Here is a 21889-nt window from a genome sequence, read left to right as displayed (position 1 = left end):
TATGTCATTCATATTGCACATGTCATATACAAATAATACTTTACTAAGAAATTGGTTTGGCTCCATGTGAAGTTAGCAAATGCTGATGACACCCCCCATTTTTTTTTTTGACAATTGCAACCCTCCATCTTAGTAGGTTTCAAGGGATGCATAAAATACAAAAGTGGTATAATATTTATTGAGTTGTATCAATAACCGAGGAAAATTAATCAGATGGAACCAAAGTTATTGATACTTCCTCCTAGGTGAATTGCGCAAGCCTGGAACTAAAGAAAATATATGTTATACATATTTCTATGGTACCTTGCAATGAAGAAAGTTTCCTCCTGTAGCCAATTTTCTCTTTTTGTCAAGCTCACAAAGTCAACAATATTAGCTGACTTTGTGCACTACTTAAGGACTTATAACAATTTTAAGCCTCAACTATAAACTTAGAAATATTTTTTCCTCAACAAACCTCTCCACCACTAAAAACGAACTTTTGAGTGAAGCTTCAACAAGAGGTTTGAGCATCACCAGCTCACCTAGGTTTAACCTCAAAGCGAAACTTGTTTTAAATCATGTATAAGTCCTTCAATTGAAGACTTCATATAGTGATCACAGAGTCACTATGTACCCTACCAAAACAACAACAAAAAAAATATTAGCAGGTTTCTACATGGATATGTAATTGTTTTAAGGTTGCTAATTAACCAATACCAATTGTTATACAGAGGTGAAGCAAGCTACCCTCCACATTCATCTCATGTAAAGTTAATGCTAACTTAATGGTCTGTTTTGTCGATCGCAATCTTACAAAATAGGGATATTATTTTTTTTTTTCCCGACATGATCTATTATATCCTTATTTTCTAGAGCTTCATTGATTAATGATTTTCTTAAATAATTAATTCTTTCTTCTCTTCCTCTTCCATTGTTATCTCCTCTCCGTTGGCTATCATGTATTGCTATGTTTTCGTTATAGCTTACTAGGGTTTCTAAATATGCTCAAGATTTTACTTGCATCGGGATTTCCAAATTAATTTATATCTCAACTAGAAAGTAAGAAATAATATTACTGCAGCATGCTAGATTGACTTGTCACTTAAGAATTTATAAATAATTCATCTAAAACCTTAGAAGGGATTTGACCGTAATTTTTTGTACTAACATACCTTCGCAGTTCAAGTCGGCATATTAGCTCTCAGGATGGAGGAATTATTGCCCACACTACGTGCATCAGCAGTGCCGTACATACAGTCAATCATGACCGCTGATTTCTGTGATGGCGCGCCGAGATATCAGCACGTGGAGACGGTGCGGGTGTAGGATCAGTGGGGTGGGGTTTGAACCCTAACCGATATTTAGAAAAAAAGCGAAAAAAAAAAAAAGAAGCAGAAAGCTGTGCTCATAAGGGAGGGGAATTTTAGGTCGAGGTCGATGCCGGGCGCGATGGCGGCACCGGCGGCGATGGAGCCCGTGGAGCCGCAGTCGCTCAAGAAGCTTAGTTTCAAATCCCTAAAGCGTGCCCTCGATCTCTTCTCCCCCGCCCACGGCCACTCCACTCCCCCCGATCCCGAGAGGTTCTCCCATAAACCCTAAATCCCAATCCCTCTTCCCTTCTCTTCCCCTTTCTCGTCTCCTCTCCTGCTCTCTCCCTCTTTTTCTCTCTATCTCTCTCCAATATCTTTGAATCGCTTCTTTCTTCCTGACTTTGGGTTTGTTCTATGTTCGTCTTTGCCCGGGGCGTTGCAGCAAGAAGATTCGAATTAGCTACAAGGTTCGAACTTTCTCTTTATTTTTCTTTCTCGATTACTTATCGAGCTTCTTTTATTAATCTGGTCTGTAAGAGAAAGGCTTGCTTCAGGGTTCTTTTTTTCTTGTGCAAGATTTTCTTGCTTTTTTTTCGAGGTCTCGAGTTAAGAAGGAATCATCTGGTCAAATTAAAGGGGCTGAGTGCTCACGTTGTTGTGAAACTACTGGAGAGCAATTGAACATGATATATCCTGGGAAAAATGTAATTTAACTGGTAGTTTTTTTTTTAAATTTTTAGTAAAAAAGGGCAGGGAAAAGTTTTGAATTTGGCTGTTGGTTTCTTGATTATGGTTCATCGTCCTCTTAAGGATGACTGCAGCAAAGATACTGTGTTTTATGCTGCCAGTGAAATTGTCTGATTGGATATTTGTAGTGTTAATTCTGAGCAGTGAACGAAGTATTGACGTTGCAGCTGCTTGATTTGAAGGTACATGCTGAATATGGATCAGTTATGGACTTGTCTATCGAGCAAGCACAGGACCGTGGTGGCGCTGGTGCTCAGGGTAAAGGTGACCTAGTATCGACCTCCACAGCATTGGCTCTTCCAGGTGTGTGGTGGTTGTTCCGTTTTTTAGTGCACAAAATATTTGAAATTTTACATGCTTCATGAACCATTCAGTAAATCCTTTTGGTTTCCCTTAAAAGCTTTTATATTCTGTGAAACTAAGAGTCTGAGGCTATAAGATGGTTGCCTCATTGTAGCATGTGTACTTGGTGTATTGTAAATGACCCTTGAAAGACTGAACGTGATGGTACTCATTCATCAAAGCATTGGAAAAGAAGAACTTAAGGATTTGCAATTCTCTGCTTATATTATGTCCCTAAAGAAATTAGAAACAGCAAATTAAAATACTAATTTGTTATTAATAATCTCTTCCAGCTAATGTCAAAAATGTAGGAAATGTTGTTGGCTTCTGAAAACTGCTTTGATATTCAACATGCTGGAGCTTATCAGCAAGTAGTAGATTTCATTTCTTTTCTATTAGTAATATTATTTTTTGTTATTTTTGTATTACTTGTGGTGTTTGATTAGATATAGTATGGAATGCACACAATTAATCTGGTGAGTTTATTGCACTAAGATTTTGTTTTTTTGTTTTTTTTTCCTTTTTTAGTAGAAGGGTCATTTGAAGATTCAGAGAAGAAATGGTTTTGATTTGTTTGGTTGTGGGGTATATGTTTTATTTCTTTAGATCATTGGCACAAGTAAGTTACACCAATAGAATCTGTATTCTAATATGTATTTCAAGGAAAGGTTTAAGTTTTTCGCTACCATATATTACTATAGAGGCCTCCTTTATTCATTAGATTTAGTGATTATCCTACTTACTGTCCTTTCTAACTTGCTACCTTGCAGGATGTGGACTCTCATGTGCAGCATTGTATGGTCCACTAAAATTTACTGTTAAAACTTGCTGTATGCCATTATATTTAGGACCTGGCACTAGTGTAACATAAGAACATCAAATGGTTAATTTTGTTTCTGATATTTCCAATAGTCTTTGAAAATTCTTGATGCTAGCTTAACATTGTTCTGGGCTTATTCTTTTGTAACGGTCTCGAAATTTATTCCTACAGGCATCCAGGATTCCAGAAATTCTCAGAAAGAGGGCAGCCAAAGTGCTATTGTTACTGCACCAACAATGCAACCAAAGGGCCCGTATGTCTACCATCTTATCTTGTTGTGTTTGTGTACTACAATAAATACTTGCAAATTTTACTCAGATTAGCTAACACTATATATTTTACAGGGAACCTGGTATTCCAAGCAGAAATACAGGGGCTGTAGTATCGATTCCTGGCTCTTCAGAAAGGTGATATACATTTCTTTTTTTCCCTTTGCCTTGCTTGAGTTAATGCAAAAGGATTACATTTGATCATCTTCAAAACAATTCTCAAATGGTTGTTAAGTTTATTTTTTTTATTTTTTTTCTGTTAGAATGATTAGCTGCAGATTAGGAGGGAGACACTTCATGTTCATATAAATTAAAAACTTCACATTTTGCATATGGTAGTTGTCATTTCATCATAATGCAGTATGGGTTGTGCATAAAGTGAGTGGATTCTTCTGACAGATGTGGTTCTTTTCTCCTTTTACCATGTGATTTGAACCTGAGATGTCTCTCTAGTATTGAGTCTTATGAATGATGACTCTTTTATAGTCGTTGATGTACTAGCAATATCTGAACAAAATTTTTCTGCTGGTAGTTCCTGTAGTTAATATTGTTTGAACATTAGAGATAGACCTTGTTAACTTCATTTTAATAAATAATTTGCTTGTGTTAAAAATTCCTTAAGGTTTTATAGAAACTTGAAGCTTCTATTCATCAGGTCCATGAATTTTACTAGTTATCATTATTGTAAGAAAAATCGCAAATTTCAAAGCCTTTTTAAGCAGCGAAAAAGATTGTGTCTTGTGTTATCTGCACTTTGAAGGATTGTCATATAGTCCTCTCTCAACATTTTATTAGTTAATACAGAATATGCTTCATGCACTTGTACCGCCTCTTGTCAGAACTGTTATCCTGAGCTCTTCACTGTAGTTTACTACTTACATGAATATAATATGGTAATTTGTCCAGTGTATTGTAAGTCACCTCTACTCTTATTGTTACTTTCACCAATAGAAAGTTATGCCTATTATTTCATTGTTGGATGCCCAGGTACCTCTATATATTGGATTGTAGCTGTCCTTGATTTTTTTTGACCCAATTTGTGCTCTGAATTGTTCCAGCTCCTCGAGTTGATCTGTTGAGGAAAAAAATGATAAACTTTGTTTACAGGAAATTAGCAATTTGGAAGGTGACCAGTCACACTGGAATATTGGTATTTCTGTATTAATTAAATTGAAATAGTCAGTGTAATTGATTGAACCAGCCTTTCTGAAATTTAATAGATAAGTAGTCTTGAAAGTGGCCAAATATTCAATTATATCCCATATCAAGGAGTTGGAATATTTAGTCAGCAAAATTGAACTTGCATAGAATTTAAGGACCTGTCTGGAAGAAGAGGGGAGGAGAGGGAGAGGATGTATGATTGGCAATGATGAGGAGAGAAGATGTCAGGAATTGCAGAAAGAGAAAAAAGACCCACGGGGGTCCTTTTGCTCTCCTGTAGGATTAAGTTTTTGTTTTTTTTTTTTTTTGGGGGGGGGGGGGGGGTTGGGTGTTTGAGTTGATATGGGTCATGCCTAAATGAGCTGCTCAATTCATGAATCCAGGAGGAAATCCTGCTCAATCCTGCTAAGTTACCCAAGCAGGCCCAAAGTTAGGAAATTATCCAAGTTTGAAGTTTGAACAAGAGGCCAAATGAAGTTGACAGAGTGTCTGGATCCAGTTCACCAATTAATGATATATTTTTCTTTTGAGACCTTTATAATTAGCAATGTATTTCAAATTACCTAATGGAGAATGCTATCTGGGTTGTTGTATACAATCTGTATATACAGGCTATCTTCTTATGCACAGTTGTGCCTATTCAACACAAACCAGCGATAACATGCTGTCAGTACTCTTGACCAGTTGAGCTACATATAAGTTTGATATGGCTGAAATTGGTTAATGTTTTACTTTCTTTAAGCAAAAATTGAGATATTTGATTTATGAATGCAAGGAATATGCTCAATTGCACAATTCGTCACTCCTTTTTTTTGATAGAACATAATTCGTCACTCTTACTACAATGCTTTAAATATTCTAGGAAGAAATTCTTACAATAGTTCTTATTGCTGTCAGGTATCAATCCACATCGGCATTGATGGAAAGGATACCAAGTAGATGGCCTCGTCCTACCTGGCATCCTCCATGGAAGAATTATAGAGTATGCTTGCTTATTTCTTGGCCTTATAATATATTATTATTAGCTGTTACTTTTAATTGTGTGAGAATTAATTCCGATTCTTGAATGAATTGGTGCACTTTTCTAGCAAGCAATTACTATTCTAGGTTCTATAATTTTTAATTACTGGAATTTTAGCACAAAGTAACTATAGTTTATAGTTAAAATCTCAATAAAGGTCTTTGAATTGTGCATGCTGTGCAGCCATTTTGATAATATATTAGTGGAAGTTTGATGTATGAAATTACTTCCCTAACTGGAATATATGTTAAGACGTTTATATCTCTTATGATGCTACTAATATGCTTTTCAGTTCTTTCAGTTTTTACTTCATCTACATATTTGATAAAGGATTTAGGAGATATGTCAGTTATATGACACCCTGCACCACTGTGATATAGAGGAAGCCTAATACACACATTTCTGAACTCATGTGAGCCATATGGATGATTATAAGCAAACTATGAGATGGCATACTAGTTTTCTGTCTTCCACTTTACAGGATGGGTTTTTGAGGGCTTTTCGTTTTGAGGGACTTAAAATTGATTAAAAACTAACCATAATGTGTGGGGGAATTGAAACATTAGGAAATTTCAGCAGATTAGGAGAGTTTTAGAGTTTTATGGTTGCAGTGGTGGGTAATAATCTATGGATTAAAGGGCTTTAAGTAACCCAAGTTTTTATAGTTGCAGTGGTAGGTGTTTCTCTGTTCTGTTGCTTTAAGTTTCTTTTCTATCACTTTTTTCAGTATGATTTACTTCATTGAATTTATGCAGGTTATCAGTGGTCATTTGGGATGGGTGAGATCCATTGCATTCGATCCGAGCAATTCATGGTTTTGTACTGGTTCTGCAGACCGGACAATAAAGGTTCACCTTGCATGATATAGGGCTATATTAATGTTGTAGATACTTGTTGTTTTTGTGATTATGATTATTTTTTTCCTTCTGCCATTATGTGTTAGGATGTATCATCATCATATATTTCAATGAGTGGGTCAGTCTTTGACCTTGTGGCATTTCTTGAATGCACAATGAACTTGTACTTCATTTTCTACACTTGGGATCTGAGCTTTCAGATTATTTCTCCTTTTTTTTCGTTGAAGGTTGATAATGCATAGATTGATTGATTCACAAGGGATATCTGTAAGGATATTCCTGCTGACCATGTTTAAAGTTTTCTCTGAACTATGTTGATTCAAATGTTGCTTCTTAGATTCTATGATAGCCAAAACATATTTTATGTATGTTAAACTTGAAGTTGTTTAATTTTGGGTTGAAAAGGACAAGAAGTGTTTTTCCCCTCATTCTTACCCTTTTGTATTTTGATTATGGCTATGACTATTTATTTAATTTTTAACAAAAAAAAGGGACGTCCTTTTATTTGATTTAAATTTCAACTGGCTGCTTAATTTTTTGCTACTACTTTTTTGTTTCTCCCTTTTCAAGATATGGGATGTTGCATCTGGAAAATTAAAGCTCACACTGACAGGACATATTGAACAAATACGCGGTTAGTTGCATTCAATACATATTGATAGCTTTATTTTGGTTTCTTTTCTTGTGTATTATTTACGTAGAATATTGGAAAATAATGATACGAACATGTGCTTATATTTCTAGGGCTTGCTGTCAGTCAACGTCATACTTATTTGTTCTCTGCTGGTGATGACAAACAAGTTAAATGTTGGGATCTTGAACAGAATAAGGTTGTCTACTGCAGACTCTTATTTATAAACACGTACAAATTTACACCATATGAGGTGTCTACTGACCTGTAATTTACATTTCATTTATCTTTTGAATAGGTGATTAGGTCTTATCATGGACATCTGAGTGGCGTGTATTGTTTGGCGCTTCATCCATCTCTCGATATTTTACTAACAGGTGGCAGAGATTCTGTCTGTCGGGTATGCATTTATATGAATTGGAATGAGATATTGTTGAAGTTTAAACTACATCGTATATTTTGTGTTGATAGTTGTTGAACCAATTTGTGGTACAGTGTCAAGTTGTTTTGATGTAGATCTGAACATATGCTTGACATTGCAGATTTGTCTTCTTTTTCTTTTTCTCAGGTCTGGGACATTCGTACTAAGGCAATGATTTTTGCTTTATCCGGGCATGATAACACTGTGTGTTCAGTTTTTGCTCGACCAACGGTATGCAAACATTTATTTAGTCAGGACATTTGTTCATCGATATTTGCCTAGAATCGTATTGGGCGTTCAAAGTGTATTATTTGTTATCCAGGAATTAATATGTTGAAGTTCAAGTAAATTTTGCATCACAGAGACATGCGATTTGGTTTCATTATGAAGATTGCAATTTCTATGGACTCATCAACATATATTAGCATAATCTCTATAATTGCCCATTGTTTTGTGTAATAAACCAAATGATCAATTTGAAGCAAGTCCATCCACAAGGTTTCGTTTCTTTATGAGGCAGAACTAAATTTCCATCTTAGATCCAGCATCAACATACTTAAACAATCTAATTTTTTTCTTGCTCTTTTTTTTGTGTGAAGCAGTGTGATATAGATCTATATGTGTGGGTTGGAGCATTTTTTTAGGACTCGAGGTTCTTGTTTGACATTTTTTCCTTTATTGAACCTGAATTTTGTGCCTTACATTATGACATAAGTCACATAAAATTGTTGCTAAGAGCTATTTTTTGGCATATTCTCTTTCCAGGCTGTTCAATAATAGACTTCCCCCTTGAGAGTGAAGTCGTGCATAATGAATAATATGCTTTCTCCATATAAGAAAATAAATTACGTATGTTCATTTGTTTCTAAATATTATTAAGACCTTATAGGTTTTGAGGAGGAGGCAAGAAGGGATAGATGCTATTCGATATAAGAGAGTAAATGGAGGCAGTGGATTGTAAATTTGGAACTAAGAGTAATTACTGTTTGTTAATGCAGCCTTCTTGAATAAAATTATGGCGTTCACACCAATCAATGTCAATATGGGAGATTAGGTAGCAGTCTAAGCTGAGTAGACAATTAAAATACTTCTTGCCACAAATCCTGTCAAATGCAGAACTTTTTTTTGATAGGCCTTCAAAGAAACAGCCAATGGGTAGTTGAAGTTGGGTAACAGATAATGGTAAACAAAATTATTCTTGTTATTGTTTTTTCAGTTCTAGGGAATCATTTTTTTACCAACAACACAACTGAGTGATTAAGTACTGCTTCTAAAATACTGCTAGTAGAAAAACCAGATTTATCAATTGGTTTGAGATTTTCCTGAATCTAAATTCTAATGTGACGAACCTTTCTTTTCAGTCAGTATCCTTTAATTGACTTTTTACTTTTCCGCTCTATGCATTATCATTGATGATGCCTGCATTTAGGATTTAAGAAATTTAGGTTGGTCTCTCATCATTTACAGTTCTGTTCATATTTTCTCATCTACTGAATCCTGGCTGTCTTTTTTTCCTCCCCTCGTTTTTTTCTTGATATGTCATGGATGTTTGTCAGGTCATAGAAAATGCAGAATTATCTGTGTGGCTGTTAGTTTAATCAATACTTTTTTCCTTTTTCAGGATCCACAAGTAGTAACTGGCTCTCATGACACCACTATTAAGTTTTGGGATCTAGCAGCTGGTAATGATTTTTTTTTTGTTAAAAAATCAATGTCCATTATTTATCTGTATTAATTTTCATCTTCTGAAGACAAAATCCCTTTTTTCAGGAAAATCAATGTTAACTCTCACCCATCATAAGAAATCTGTGCGTGCTATGGCATTTCATCCAAAAGAGTATGTCCCTCTAACTCATGGCAGTCAGCCTCATTTTTAAAAGCGTCTTTCTTTTTTCTCTTTCTTTAATTCTTAATGTTGCAGTTAGCGGATTATGCTATTTTCTCCATTTTTCTTTGCAGGCAAACTTTTACATCAGCATCAGCAGACAACATAAAAAAATTTGGCCTTCCGAGAGGAGAATTTTTGCACAATATGCTGTGAGTAATCACTGAAAAGTGCATCTTCTATTTGAACAATGAATTGATAATACGTTACTGATAAAATGACAGATAAAAAAAAACATATGTTCAAGCAATGTAGCTTATAGTTTCTCACATGCTTTAGATTATGAGTCAATATTATCGCTTTAAAATCAAGGATATCTAATCATAACATCTAATCATAGTACAAGCTTAAAAATCGATATATCAAATGAAGTAATACATGGCCATACATTTTGTATGCCTCCTTTGATTGAATATTTTACTGAATGGATTTTGATATTAAAGTGATGCCATGCTATTAAGGAATTATTATCATATCAATTTGTAAGAATGAAAGTGACAACAAAAATTATAGAATATTGTTGGCTTAAAAATAAGTTTATAAGAATGGGTCATGGAACAATTTTTAGCAAATTGACTGCAGTTTCCTTGTGGTAATATTGTTATATTTTTTGGGAGATCTTTTTATGCAAAGTTTGAAGGAAAGTAGTAATTTGCATATGATTTTACATATGAATTTACTTGGAAGTTCCATCTGAGTTATTAATTTGATGAGATCTGAAGCAGAAAAAGGAATTATGAAAGGGCGTGTTGAGAGCACTAAGGATAAGGGAGCTGTGGCAAGAAATATCAGTTTCACTTCAGAGAGCCTAAAGGAAGTGTTGGCCTTAGGTTCACATTCCCATTCTCTTTATATATAATTATTGTTAATACTTAGGAGTAGATACATTATTGTATGTTATTTGAGGATGATATATTAATGACTGATAATATGGGTAACAACATTAAACATTATATCAATGCTATATAGAAAAGATTCATATTATAATTTATGGAGTTATCTCTCTAGAAAAAAAATTATAATTCATAGAATGGACATGAAATGTAATTTGTTAGGTGTATATATAAATACATTCTGATTAAAACAGAAGCCTGCAAAATAACCATTTTGAGTAATTTTGCTGTTTGGAATTAAAAATATGAGAAGAAATGTAGAAGTTTCATTTTTAGCTAGTGAAGTGCTGGAAAACCTTTTTAGAAAATGATGTTCTTCAGCAAAACTTTGACAGGTCCCACTGAAGATAGGTTTGAATATTTATAGTGGTGTCATGTCAGTGGAAGGTTAAATGAACATAGGCTTGGAGTTTTGTGGAGTTGAAATTGTGAATCGACAGTCTGCAGCCCTCACAAGGGACATACGGTGTTAATATCTTCTACTTTTGCACTTCCCTTTTGCGCTAGCATCTGCATAAGAAGACTTGAACATCATGACATGCACACATATAGTTTGAGCTTCCAAAGTTAGCATTGACCTTTCTTGTAATGCATACAATGTACACTACTGTTTGGAAGGAATACTTTGTGATATCCATGGGTAAAATCTCCATGGAGATTCATATGTTAATCAAATTTCTAAATGTCTCATATATATACATATTTATATATACACACACAGATATATAATACAGAAGTCAAACCACCTTAAGATCCTTTACCTTTCTATAATTTAATTTCTCTTTCTACAAATGTACTAAAATCCTGGCCAAGAAGGTCCTTGATAGGACGATACCCGTAAATAATTATCAGGAACCTTTAGCTCAAGTTTTCCATAAAATCTTGTTATCTAATTTGCCAAATTCCCCTAATATTGATCTTAAAAAAAATGAAGACAGGATTTTCTTTTGCCAGTTGGGGTGAAGAATTGGTATATCTACCAAACCGTTAGTAGAAGGGTAAAAGGCCTAGTGCCTTTCTCTTCTCTAGGCTGATTTGCTGACCTCAGTTTCATCCTGTCTAGAATAAAATTGTCTTGGCTTCTCAGAAATTTTTGCAATGTAATCCATATTAATGAGGAGCTTTCTTTGAACTATAATGGTTGCCAAGTAATCTAAGGAATTGTTTGGTTAGTCAGTAAGCTGGAATGAATCCGAAAAAACTGCTACTCAGCTTTATGCTGCAAAACAACCTTTCAGGTATTTATTCTTCTTAAACCTGGATGACACTATTAGACCAAAAATGGTCAAATAATTTTACCCAAACTTATTCAGCTTTCTTCCTGCATTTTTGCTCTCATTATTGCTCCTATTCAAGTAACTTGGGTAAAACTACACTGGAACCTAACATGGCCAAAATCTTCTATATAACGAAATCCATTTATAAGGTTTATTTGTTGCATTAGACATTATGCTATCTGTTACATGGATGTTATGTGCCTGCATAGATTAAACCTCATCTACAATTAGACACTTAAAACAATCTAATATTTAAACATTCCTTACATGTATCTATTTCTTATTCTCATTTTCATATCTATAAGCTGTAGTGAACTGTTTTGGCTATCTGTTCTATATTTATTCTCACATGTTTTGGTCTCTCCTTAAGTTTTTAAAGAGTATATAGGAGCTATTTTTTGTGTATTTTCAAAACAGAATCATTAAGAATACCATAAATACATGAGAATTAAAGTTGTAATTGCGGAAGCTAGTATGGTGTGCTCGAACATGATGAAATAGAACTAATGAAACATAATAATATATAATCTACAGAATCAGAATGACCTCGAAATATTGAATTGAATGTGCAAACCTAACGCAGGCTCAAGGAATGCAAACTAACTCAAACAAAAACCAGTAAACAACCAATGAAACTAGTGATGAATTCTCATCGTGTGCTACCTTGGAGCAAAACAGTTGTCATTGAACAAAGACCAAGTTTTCAGAATATCGTGACAAGATGGAAGCAGAAAATGTTGTTTGATGAGCTTCTTAGTAATGTGTGAAAAGATGAAGTCAACCTTGACTTTTTCCCCCCTTTCTCCTCAGGGAATTGTCTCTCTGGATACCTTAATGAAGCCCCTCCTAAAAGTTTAGATTAAGTGTAACCTGCTAAGATATACTTAAACAGCAATTATAGTGCTTAAAATTTTCTTAGGCTTCAAAAAGACGGTAAATGTGTATATGATAAACATAGGGAAGATTTGGACACGGATAAAGTTGCATGAAAAGGCGATATATAATATGAAAAAGGATGCATGTATGAAGCTTAGAGGCATAATTAGTAAACAAAAATAGACTTGTGATTCTACCAACTTAGACATTTTGGCATGAGCCAACCAGTTAGCTGTTGTAAAAAGCTAGTAATCAGAAATTCAGGTTTACAACTTGGAAACCTGAGAATAGTTACAAGCCAAGAGATAATCGTGAATGAATAGAAGACCTTGAAAGGACATATCTTGGAATCTACTAGTTGTTTGTTTAATAGTTGTAGGAACCCCGTTGAAATTGTATTGCGGTCCAAGCTGCAAGCTTCAAGTGGAAAGAAGTGAGGTACTGATATATATAGGGTGGTAAAGACTGTATCAAAATATTCCAACTTTGGAATCTATTAGCAAATGAATATTCAACCAAATCCATCATGGAGTGGAGGAGATTTCTTGCCTTTTCCATTACAGTGCATTATTGAAGCTGACCTAAGCTGTTTCTTCATTAGGTGCACTTTTTATTGTCTTAGAGGGAAACATAGTTGAGAAGGCTTTGGTGAGTGCTCGACAGGCATTCATTTTGTAAGATCTGGTGAAAAGGGAGAAAATGTGTCCTAGCAAATTAACAACTGCTTTTGCTTTAAGAACTATTATCTTCTGACATAAGATACTGAAGAATTGTCCATGTAATGTTTTGAGTCTTTTCTGCTTAAAAGATAAGTCTTTTGCTACGATAGAACTGAAAATGGTGAGAATCTTTCAATGCACAGTATATTATGACAAGATATATTGTCTTATGGTGTGTGTAAGATGCATATGATGATGTTATTCATCCTTAAACTCTAAATTCCACTATTTTCTTGTGCAGGTCCCAGCAGAAAACAATAATAAATTCGATGGCAGTTAATGAAGATGGTGTCTTAGCAACTGCAGGTATGCTGTATACGTAATGAATTAATAGTTGATGGACCAAAAATGCACTAAATTATGTTAGGTTACATGTTAAATTCAAGTTGGCTGTAGCATATCATATTTTCTAGCTTACCTAGCTAACAGTGAAATAAATAGCCATTATCTGGTGTAACTGTTTTGCAACTTTTCCTGAAGGTGACAATGGGAGCCTTTGGTTCTGGGATTGGAAAAGTGGCCATAACTTCCAGCAAGCCCAGACTATTGTCCAGCCTGGTGAGTTTTTTTCATTGATGGGAACTGTGTGCCTTTCCTCATTATTTGGTAATACTTAAAAATAGATCAATGATGGTTGCTTTTGTGTTCTTAAATTGGAATTTTAGGTTCACTGGACAGTGAAGCATGTATATATGCTCTTTCATATGATATAAGCGGCTCGAGGCTTGTTACTTGTGAGGCAGACAAAACTATTAAGATGTGGAAAGAAGATCCAACTGCCACACCAGAAACTCATCCACTAAACTTCAAGCCTCCAAAAGAATTTCGGAGGTACTGATGGCACCCTATGCCAGTAGTTCAGGTTGGCAGCATTGGCGATGCCATTTATTTGCCTGCAACTTAAGCGCGTGATGGAATGGTTCCACATTTAAGTAGAAAATGCAGAACTACTTGCTCAGAAGGTTATACATTGCATTGTGGAATTATCAGCTTTATGAAGCTGTATGTGTTAATTTAACTATGCTGGTACTTGATGAATATCAAGGATGGACTACATTTATCATGATTTTATCAGTAGAGTTGTAAGAAATCTAAAATTGCAGCTTGTGCCAGCAAAAAAGGGTTCACTTGAAAGTCACGAAGATTTAAACAGCACTTGTCACATGGTGTGCATAATTTTGCATGAATATACTCTTGATGATGTGCTTAGCAGCCACACGACACTAGAGAGATGGCGATGCAGCTGCCCAGTCTGTAGATGCTCTGTTTTAAGTTTTTTATTTTGTTAAGCTGGGACGGGGGCTAGAGATCAACAATGAAAATGACCAATCTTTTCTACGATTGATATCTACAGCTGATAAGGTTTCCTTGTGTATGGAAAATAAGTGTGGATGTGATTTGAGAGTCCTTTTTGTGGAATAAATGATCGCTAGGTTGAGTAGCATTTTTTTTTTTTATTTATGAAGAGAGTGCCAATGCTTATCATTCATATATTAAAAAACTTCCCGAAATAAGTTATATGCACAGCTCAAATTGTCTAGCATACAGAATGGCTGCTGAGCTCTCAATTTTTTTATTAGTCTTTGTTTCGGTTCCTTTTAATGTACTGGATAAAACCTGATGTCTGGTTTGAGATGAGGATATCTAGTTCTAGCTTTGTTTTCTTCATAATTTCAGTAGTGTAGAATCGCGAGACATAAACAAATGCATTTTATCATCGATGACTTTTGAAGCGTCTCAGATGTTTCAAATCTTGACAACAAATCAATCATTCTGCTTGCATGTTTAACCTGTTTTGTCCCGGCTGATCGTTGCCAGTAGGATTAGCACGGTCCAACTAATTTTCTCTTATTTATATCGCTAATAATGTGCACGGAGTTCAGGTTGAAAGAAATCAGGCATTGGGTTTCGATCGGATTTGGGCATGTGTGAGCTGCAGCATGTTCGACCTGGTCTGAACCTGGCCTATTGCCTGAATTGTATAATATGGAAAAATTTGGATTCATATCCAAATTCTTGTAAACTCTTGGATCAGCAATAAGCTCGATGAGTCATCTCTTCTTAATTAGCTCCGTGACTCGAAGGCATATCCAACGTATGGATCTATTGATTTTAAGTGAAAAGCAAATTCAAAAAAGAACCACCAAGAATGCACTTAGTAATAGCCGGTATTTTTTAGGGCTAATGGGTCGGCTCTCTTTACTTTCTCTCTCTAGAGATCTATGGAACCTAGCATCAGATCCTTTCTCCTCTCTACTTTCTCTCTCCTCTCTTTATTTTCTCTCTCTAGATATCTATAGAACCCAACATCGGGTCGTCCTGTTGACCTGATCTACGAACCCAAGTTGACTCCCTGTAAAAGGCCTTGATCTACCTTGATGCCCGAGTCGCCTACTGGACCGATCCCCCGACCTTATCAAGTGTCTATCGAATCCACTGATGATGAATTCTGTAAAACGACCTTGGCTCTGATCGAGTCCTGGTCGCCTCTTGTGTATGCTAATTACTATTATCCGCTGATAGGGTCATGTGGAACTGAATATCGATCTATCCTACTTTCATAGACCATACATAGCTTTCTAAGAGCCTTTTTCTCATAGTTCTTAAAACAATTGATTCTTAAATCATATTTTCTTGAATTATACATGAATAAAACAAAAATAGCTTTATAGAGTTTGTAACCCATAAATAAGTATTTAACAGTAGAATAATTATGAAATTATTATTTTCATAACAAAAATACAAATTTCATAAATATGGAGTTCGTAGTTCATAAATAGTGCTTAACGGTAAAACAATTATTTTGCAATAAATCATGAGTTTCATAATATCATATGCTTGATCTTTAATTTTAAGAAAATAGGAAATCATCAACATTTAATACTAGTTTTATATTTTCATAATACCAAAAAATAAGAAAAAATTGAAAAAATAAGAAGTGTCAGATTTATTTACCTTTTTTATATTAGATCGTCAAACTTGACTTGACAATCCAGTTAACCTTATTTAAAATATTGAAAGCAAAATTAATTTTTGTTTGACGATTGTAATTGAATTAAAATAATAAAAAACAAGGTCAATTAGTTAGATTATAGCATTCGACGATTCTTGTGGGTCAGGCCTGGACGATTCGATCAATAAATTATAGGGCATAGACTCGATCAGAGCCAAGGTTGTTTAATATAATTCATCATCAATGGGTTCCATAAACACTTGATAAGGTCGGGGGATCGGTCCACTAGGTGATCTGGACACTAGGGCAGATTAGGGCCCTTTACAAGTGGTCAACTTGGGTTCATAGATCAAGTCGACAAAATCCGATGCTGGGTTCCATATATCTTCTAAAGAGAGAAGTAGAGAAGAGAGAGAAAGTAGAAAGAAGAGAGAAAACAAGAGCGAGAAAGAGAGAGATGACTCTCTCTCCTCCTCTTCTTCTTTTCTTTATTACTCTTCTTTTTCTTTTTTCTTTCTTCTTTCTTGGCAAAATAGAAGAGAAAGGGGGCACCTGGTGGTTGTGTCGTGGTGGTTCGGCATGGTCGCGGTGGCGGGCAACAGAGGGCAAATTCCGGCGATTTTGGAAGATCGGTCAAATTCGGTGGAAGAAGATCGAAACAGGGGTGCCTTATTTTGGAAGAAGTTCCGGCGATTGCCGGCTCAAACTAAAGGGAATGAAGGCCTAAAACATTAAAGGAGGAGGAGAAGAAGATGAACTACTCTTATCTCAGTTCGGCGAGGCGTTCTAGCGACTCTTTCTTATGAAAATCGGAGGAAGAACCTCAGAAAATATGCTTAGAATCGATGACGATCTTTGGTGATTTCGATGGTCAAACTCAAACTCAAAGGAAAAGGCCTTAAATAGATGATTCCTAGGGTTTGTGGCTGGTTTTTAGATCGCTCTAGAACTCCCAGAGTCCGGCGATAATGGAGGAGGAAGAAGACTCCAGTCGGGAGTCTTCTCCTTCTCCCAATCGCGAGCAACAAGGGCTCGATTGATCCTCTCGGGCCGGCCCATTAGTCGAAAAAAAATTGGCTATTACATTTCCCCCCTCCCCTTAAGATATTTTCGTTCTTGAAATATGTGTTTAGTCCCACATTAGTTATTCAATGGGTAGATTTTGGGTACTTATACAAGATCAAGGAATCCAAACAATACCTTCTGACTAGCAATTTTGGATGAGATCCTGAATTATTACAAATGGTATTAGAGCGGACCTGATCTAAAATCTATGTGGACTAGAGGACACTATAGCACAGATTCATTGGGGCTGACCATAGGCCGATCGTGGTGCTTGTGATTAGATTTGAATGGATTTGAACCCTTAGCCTGATAAGAACGTCAGGGCTTAAATGAGAGGAGTATGTGAGGATCCGTGCGAGCGTGTATGTAGTCTCACATCGGTTATTCATTGCATAGATCTTGAATATTTATACATAATCAAAAAACTTAAATAATTTTTTTCGATTAGCTATTTTGTGCAAAATTCTGGTGCAAAATTCTAGGTTGTTATACTTATCAAACTCTACCATATGCCCGGATTGTCAAAGATTCTTCCCCGTCTTCTCGGGAGGGCCTTTCTTTGTAGTTTGTACTGTAAATCTGTTAAACTCTTTTCACTTGGAAGTCTCTTCCATCAACTACATCGACAGACGTGGCCTTAAGTGACCTGCATAAATTTGTGTGGACAAACTAGGTAACTAGTCAAATGCCAACATGACGACAAAAGGTTGGCAGCTTTAAACGAACTAACTCCTTCGCATCTTTGAAAACACTCCTTGGTTCATCAACCTACCATGCGCATTTGCTAAATGTTAAAAATAGTACTGTTGCTGGGTTCTCAAACACAGCTCAAAGACACCTTTCAAAGTGGCTGTCATGCTTGACATTGTGAGAGAACTAAGCAAACTTTTTTTTTGCCTATAAATACGATAGGTAGGTTGGAGTGCCTGACCAGTGACCACGAGCCACATTTTCTTCCCCTAAGCCTAATCTTGGAAGCTTCTCAAGTCCAATACAATTGCATGGAAAAGGTCACCTTAACTAACGTTAATATTTTAATGCCCTGCCGCCTTGCACTTTCCTTTTCTTTAGCATTAGAAATTCTTTTTTATATAAAATATATAATCACCTAAGACATAAGAAAATGATTTGAACATGTGCCACATGGATGGTGAAACATGGACATCGCTTTGAATTCATATAATTGACTCAAGACGTAAGCCTAGGTGTCTGGGTAGGTCACAAATTAGATTCAACCTGCCAACTGGAATGGCCTCCCAAGCTTTTCTAAGCTAGGCCAAACATGGACAATAATTACTATACTACAAGGAAAAAGGGAAGAAAAGACGTCCCGCCGGTCAATCAAAAACCTTTATTTTCATGCTCAGGATTAAATTTCAATTTGCTAATCGCCACCAATGCAATTATTGTCCACGAGGATGAGACCTAATCTTAAGCCTAATCCATATTTTGAGCCGGAGCTAATTTCAGCTAAATTTAATAAATAGTTAGTGTTCGAATCTATCTTAGATCTTAATTCGAGCATTCGTATAAAATGCGGTCAGGCCAGGCTAGACCTGTTTTTACATCCCTAAGAAAACTTTGGAGAAGGGTTTAACCTAATCTAACACAAATTTGTTAAGTAAACCCATTAAATAGAATCCATATTGCAGACTAGATTTTGATTTGGACCCGTACTACCTGAGCCACCTTCATTAGCACATTAATCACATTCAAAGAAGGAATTCTTTCTGCAAGGTGGAGGAAAGGGAAAGATGGGACCTCCCAACCAATGTCCTAATGATTTAGAAATGTGAAAATTTTAATAATTATTGCGTGGAACAGTTGGCTGCAATGAGTAAAACTCCCAAGTCCCAACCTCATCATGATGCAGACATTATAGTGGAAAATATACTTGGGGCTGCTGCCTCCCCCAAGTACATACCATAACAACCCCAAATACCCCCATCTCTTTCTTGCCTTCTATTACAATTCTTAAAGCCAAAACAAAAGAGATGCATGAAAACAATCAAATAAAACGGCCTTAAAGCTTGGACTGGACTCTAAACAAGAGTCCTCTTTTAATATCAAGTGGCCTCAGGTGATATGAGAGAGTGGAAGCCAAGCCCTCACTGCAATTATATGGAATAAAGTGAACAAGTTTGTGGTAGTATCTTCCACAAGCATCATCATATAGTTTGCGAAGAATCATGTCCATCACGATTTATATATCATTATAATATGTACAAGCACCTAACATGTGAGTAAAAATATGGCGATTAGCCGACGTGCTGACCCACCGGACCAAAGTATATATCTTAAATAGGCTCTGGATCATATGGTTTTATTTTGAAACTTATTACACATAAAGTAATTGTCCTCGGTACAATCCTTTATTATATTTATGAAGCATCTCTTGTTTTAATTTTTGCAAAGCCAGATGGCAATGTTAGTTTACCGAACCGACATCGAACCAGACCATATGTTGGTGTACTCTTGTTAAAATTATCGAGAAAATGCTTCAAAATTTCGTCGTATTAGCATGATGATGAAGGGAAAGTTAATGCTAATGGAGGGGGTGCAAAGTTAACGAGAAGAGGAAGGAAATATATATACTTGATTTAAAGGCCAAAATGCTAAATTTATCTTGTATTTGAGTGCCTAAGTTCACTCAATTCTGACAACCATCCATAACTTTTGAAGTCGTCATATTTTTTTGACCATGCAATGCAGAAGATTGAAAATTAAACGATTGGAGTTAAATGTATTCATCCCTTCTGAGTTCAATTCCGAAACTATAATTTAAGACCAAGGATCTGCATTCTTTAAGACCAAGTCCACCCGAAATATAGACATTCTAAGAAGGTGACCTGTGAGCCTTCTCTTTTGACATGCAGAGATCTAAAAGCGACGACTAGAAATGCCAGTTCAGAGACAGAAGATTTCATTCATCAAGAGTACTAGAACTAACTGCTCCCAGAGCTGTCCGAGAATGTGCCGTCTCTGCTGACTGAATAGTTTATTATGACTCTTTACTTGCACTACATTCCAATCCACTGGCCTTATACAAACACATTGGCTGTGTTCTCACTGAAGACTTCAAATTTGTTTGTTAGTTTGGAATACTAAATACCAACTCCTTATGTATGTTGCAGATGAACATGAATACTCTAAAAGAAGAAGAAGAAGAAGAAAGGATGATGATAACCCACCTATGATTTCTTTAGTTTTAGAATAAATGTTTGTTGGGGAAAGAGGTAGGAAGGTGGCAGACCTTGTGTGCTTCTTTAATTGATTCCAACTTAGTATCTTATGGCCTAAACTAGGAGGTAAAAAATTGGTTGCAACTTTCGTGTATTGGTTTCTATTGCACAGGGGAAAAAAAACAACATATTCAAGGAATGTTTACTTGGAGGATGTTTTTTAAGTTTAAATTATCAGAAGCATTGCCATGTTACAGCTAGTCACTAGTGAAATATAGTATCAATAATTGGGAATCATACTGGGTAGGTGTCTCTTCCATAATGTTTCATTTGCTCAAACTAGAGGATGGGGAAATTTGGCTGCAACATAAGTCAGCTAGTTCGACTTTGTTTGCTGCGATTTTTTTTGTTAGTTTGATAGAAGAGTCTTCTGAGTCCTAACTTCTGAGGAAGGAGATCCAACCTTGTGAAAACAATTTGATTTCTTAATCAAACAAGACAACAGCAGCAACAACAAGAACAACCGATAATAATGGGTGGATAAAGATCAAAACTCATTGCCCCTTGATTGATTAACTTGTAATTGCAAGCTCAGGATGAATTTCACAGTCCATTTGATCCATGTAGTTATTGATTTAGATAGCATAATGTCAACTTGTTGGGGGGAAAACCCAAGTCATGCCAGCTCAAAGGCGCCCGACCAAGGAGCGCCGACCAGAAATGCGCCCGACCAGAAAGGCGCCCGACCAAGGAGTGCCGACCGGAAAGGCGCCCGACCAAGGAGCGCTCAAACTAGAGACACCCCGCTGAGCAACTGGCACGGCTCGGCACCCGTGCCGAGCCCATGCCTTAACCAAATATCTAACCCCCGCCTAATCCTCTAGAGGATCTGACAACTAGATACCCGACTCCACCGTACTCTGTTACCGTCCTCAAGCCATTAAGGCACGTGACCTCCGCAGGCCTTCGGCACGCCTTACCATTAATGCATGTGACCCCTGCGGGCCTCCGATGCACTCAACCATTAAATGAACACGGCTCAAGATGATCTCCGGATCACTGGACCATCAAAGCGTATGGCTCTCCCTGATCACCGGTTCACTCAGCAATCAATGCACTTGCCATCTACGAACCCCAGGCCCACCATGGCCGGCGGTTCAACCACTCCAACAGGTCCGATCAACCATGACAATTCGCTGACTCCGGTCTGATCCAGTCTTATTCTCCACAACGCCATTAATGAGCATGATCGTGCCCAATTATCACAAAGAGACAATCTACCCCGTCACCTCTCAGGTAACATAATATCCTTCTATAAAAGAGAACCTGGGGGGAAAGAAAAAAAAGAAGACACACAGGAACCAATATTCTCCTCTTTCACTCCACTCATATACTAGCCCCCTCTAACTTAAGCTTTGGAGGGCCGGCGCCGGAGATCCCGGCCACCGACTTTTTTGCAGGATCCTCCAGGAGGACGC

At 36.4% G+C, this 21889-nt stretch overlaps 1 protein-coding gene across 2 annotated transcripts; it reads left to right on the top strand.

Moving 5' to 3' along the window:
* The first annotated feature begins 1202 nt into the window (after nt 1–1202).
* Nucleotides 1203–14363, top strand: PRL1 (pleiotropic regulatory locus 1). 2 transcript variants are annotated; one of them, XM_008786522.6, is made up of 17 exons: nt 1350–1562; nt 1735–1759; nt 2222–2342; nt 3373–3454; nt 3546–3608; nt 5529–5613; nt 6408–6500; nt 7080–7143; nt 7254–7339; nt 7439–7540; nt 7709–7792; nt 9183–9243; nt 9332–9398; nt 9521–9598; nt 13453–13517; nt 13692–13769; nt 13877–14363. In XM_008786522.6, the coding sequence occupies exons 1-17, from the start codon at nt 1420–1422 to the stop codon at nt 14047–14049; spliced, it is 1470 nt and encodes a 489-aa protein (XP_008784744.1). In that variant the 5' UTR covers nt 1350–1419; the 3' UTR covers nt 14050–14363. The 2 variants fall into 2 exon arrangements, with proteins under 2 accessions (XP_088558844.1, XP_008784744.1); XM_088702718.2 differs by lacking the exon at nt 1735–1759 and having other exon boundaries at nt 1203–1562; nt 2207–2342.
* The last annotated feature ends 7526 nt before the right edge of the window (nt 14364–21889 follow it).

The sequence above is a fragment of the Phoenix dactylifera genome, chromosome 8, assembly GCF_051530095.1.
Source record: "Phoenix dactylifera cultivar Ajwa chromosome 8, Ajwa_hap1_PhDact_Kaust_v1.1, whole genome shotgun sequence".
Lineage (NCBI taxonomy): Eukaryota > Viridiplantae > Streptophyta > Magnoliopsida > Arecales > Arecaceae > Phoenix > Phoenix dactylifera.
Note: the sequence above shows the minus strand (reverse complement) of the source record. Positions and strands in the feature narration are given on the sequence as shown.